Genomic DNA, 3,077 nt, shown 5'->3' on the forward strand with positions numbered 1-3,077 from the left:
TATATATATATATATATATATATATGTGTGTGTGTGTGTGTGTGTGTGTGTGTGTGTATATATATATATATATACACACAATTCCTGATATAAAATATAATGTAAATGCAAATTTTTTATTTTTAAGGAAATGTCCAAGACCTTTTCATAACTTTTTTTTCCCCTATGGATTTTACCTACAAATCAAATAGTTCTTATGTAGAGACTTTAAATACATTGGAAAAAGTATATAACTTGTACGAAATGTTATTCATATATATTTCACATGTGCACTGCTTTAGAAGTGGGATCATGGAAAAAGTGCTTTCATAAAGCTTTAGTCGTGTCAGCTAATAGTGTATCAGTGAAGTGAAAGCTCATCTAGACTAATGTGCGATATTGACTTGCTGTTCATTTATCATGGCTCTTTCCATTTAATGGGATATGAAAGAATCATCATTCATTCGCACTGATCTCTGGCCCCTGATGTGTTTGCTTGTTCATGCATTGACGATGCTTCACACCTGCTTTTCCCTCATCCTGATAATGTTCCCTACGTGACACATTTACCGTAGTGCCATAACATTCCCTGGAGAAATTATTCAGTGTTAATAACACTGAAATTATTTTTTGTTATTTATTATTTCAGTTTTCAAGAAAATGTTATGTATCTTCAATTTCTCACAGCTCCCAATGATATTTAAACACAGTGCAATTATTTACCATTCCTGTTGATTTTTACAATATCAGGCCCCATTTATCATCTTTTTAGATTGCAATTCATTTAATTTAACCCTCTAGTGCTGCTCACGTGGCGGTCAAAATTTTTTATTATTTAATATTTATTTAACATTTTGGATTTTTAGGGGGTTTTATAATAATAAAGTTGTAACACTTTACAATAAGGTTCCATTAGTTAACATTAGTTAACATGAACTAAGCATGAACAGTACTTCTGCAGCATATATTAATCTTAGCTAATGTTAATTTAATAAATAATAAATAAATCAACATTTACTAATGCCTTATTAAAATCAAAAGTTATGCTTGTTAACATTAGTTAATGCGCTGTAAATTAACATGAACTAACAATGAACAACTTTATTTTCGTTAACTAACATTAACACAGATTAATAAATACTGTAATAAATGTATTTTTCATTATTTGTTCATTTTAGTTAATACATTAACTAACATTAACTATTGGAACCTTATTGTAAAGTGTTACCAATACAATTTATGGAGTAGTTATGATCTATTTATTAAGTCTTAACCACTTTTTGATCATAGAAAATGTAAAATTAAAATCTTGAATGCTTTGGATCACAGACTTAAGTTCAGTTTCTTTTTAATGACACTTGGGAGATTATTGATGAAATTGTTGATCAAAATTTCACCATTATTGGTGAAGAAAATAAAGTAAAAATAATACAATAAAAATTTAAAGTTAGAGAGGTTTTAGTTTATTATTTTTTAAAAATGCACAAAAATACTATTTTTAAATTTTATGTGAAATACATATTTCCCAAAACATGTTTTACTCTAAATCTATGTGAAAATCAAAGCTATAATCTAAAAAGAAAGTAGTGTTCCGAATTTGAGGTTGATATCACAAAAAAAAAAAAAAAGCCAAACGTTTCCACTGGAGGAAATTCGCTTCCCATTTATTTCCAATGCTGTCATTTTTGACCACAAACAGTACAAGTGTGACTATATTTTTAGTATTATTTAACCTCTTCTAATCATGTCCATGATTTTATGTGTTTGTGTGTGTTTGTGTCTGTGTGTGCCGTCTCACATAGCAAGTGCCCAAAACCTTTACCAAGTTTCATACCATTCCAATGACGTAAAAAATTTGGTAAAAAATGACCAAACAGCACCAGAGGGTTAACTCTTTCACTCTTCGTTTTTTCAGCTGTGTATGTTAATATAATGAGAAGCATCATGTTTATGAATATTAATCAATTGTGCCGTTTTATTTTATATAATCAGCAGCATTTTTCTTGTTTCTTGCAGCCATCGTGATTCTCTTCATTACGTTGCGACGAAGCAAAAAGGAGCCGTTGATCATCTCGGAGGAGGACATTCGTGAGAACGTGGTGACGTACGACGACGAAGGAGGCGGAGAGGAGGACACCGAGGCCTTTGACATCATCGCCCTCCGGAACCCAGCCGCCGCCGAGGAACTCAAGTTCCGTCGGGACGTCCGGCCCGAGTGCATCCGGCCGTGGTCATCAAGGAGACCGGCCCGTGGCCGTCACAGCCCCTCGTCCCTGGACATAGATGAGGAAATGGACATCGGGGAGTTTATCAAACAGAGGGTGGCCGAGGCGGATCAGGATACTAGCGTACCGCCCTACGATTCTTTACAGACCTACGCCTATGAGGGTCAAGGGTCACCAGCAGGCTCCATCAGCTCGCTCGGGTCGGCTGGAGCACATTCCGAAGTGGACTACAACTCCCTGGATGACTGGGATCCGAAATTTGAGAAAATAGCAGAACTTTACGGAGAAGAAGTTGAAACGGCGTCTGAATCCACTGAAAAGGCAGAGTCGGAGAAGCAGACATAAGTATTTGTCAATGTCAGAGAAAACTGTGAACAAAAAAAAACAAAACCCTGCTTTTTTTCGACATCCGCCGTCATGGTTTCATCAGTACAATGAGACGCTCTCGGACTGCTGCGCTGCCGTATCTCTACAGCTGTAAAGTCAGACTGACTACCTTTTTTCTCTCTTTTCTCTTGAATGTTCGGAGCTCTGAATCCCAACAAGACAAGAATGATTTTGAAAAGAAAATCTAATAAAAAAAAGAATAAAAAAACTAATGAAAATAAGGAAGCTATTTTAACTGGTGTATATTTTGTATTGCTCAATAAAGTCCTGAATTCCTGACACATGAATATATGTGAACTTATCCTTTGTTGTTGTTGTTTTAATTATTTTTTTTTAGTTAGTTATTTAGTTAAGTAATTAATAGTTTGTTTTTTGTTTGTTTTTTGTTTGTTTGTTTGTTGGTAGCATTTGCAAGCTGGTCAAAAAAAACTGTTAATTCTTGTTTGATGCTTTTAGAAAATTCAAAACTTTTAGAGATAAAGCACT

At 34.1% G+C, this 3,077-nt stretch overlaps 1 protein-coding gene across 6 annotated transcripts in view; it reads left to right on the forward strand.

Annotated features, from left to right (window-relative positions):
• LOC107753260 (cadherin-18) overlaps positions 1 to 2,870 on the forward strand; it is a 136,097-nt gene extending 133,227 nt beyond the window's left edge. For all 6 annotated transcript variants that reach the window (XM_016569384.1, XM_016569387.1, XM_016569385.1 and 3 more), the window contains exon 12: positions 1,996 to 2,870. In XM_016569384.1, coding sequence (XP_016424870.1) covers positions 1,996 to 2,549 — 554 coding nt within the window. In that variant the 3' untranslated portion in view covers positions 2,550 to 2,870. The remainder of the gene's footprint in view (positions 1 to 1,995) is intronic.
• Positions 2,871 to 3,077: the final 207 nt, after the last annotated feature.

Source organism: Sinocyclocheilus rhinocerous, unplaced genomic scaffold (assembly GCF_001515625.1).
Source record: "Sinocyclocheilus rhinocerous isolate Xijiao unplaced genomic scaffold, SAMN03320098_v1.1 scaffold411, whole genome shotgun sequence".
NCBI lineage: Eukaryota > Metazoa > Chordata > Actinopteri > Cypriniformes > Cyprinidae > Sinocyclocheilus > Sinocyclocheilus rhinocerous.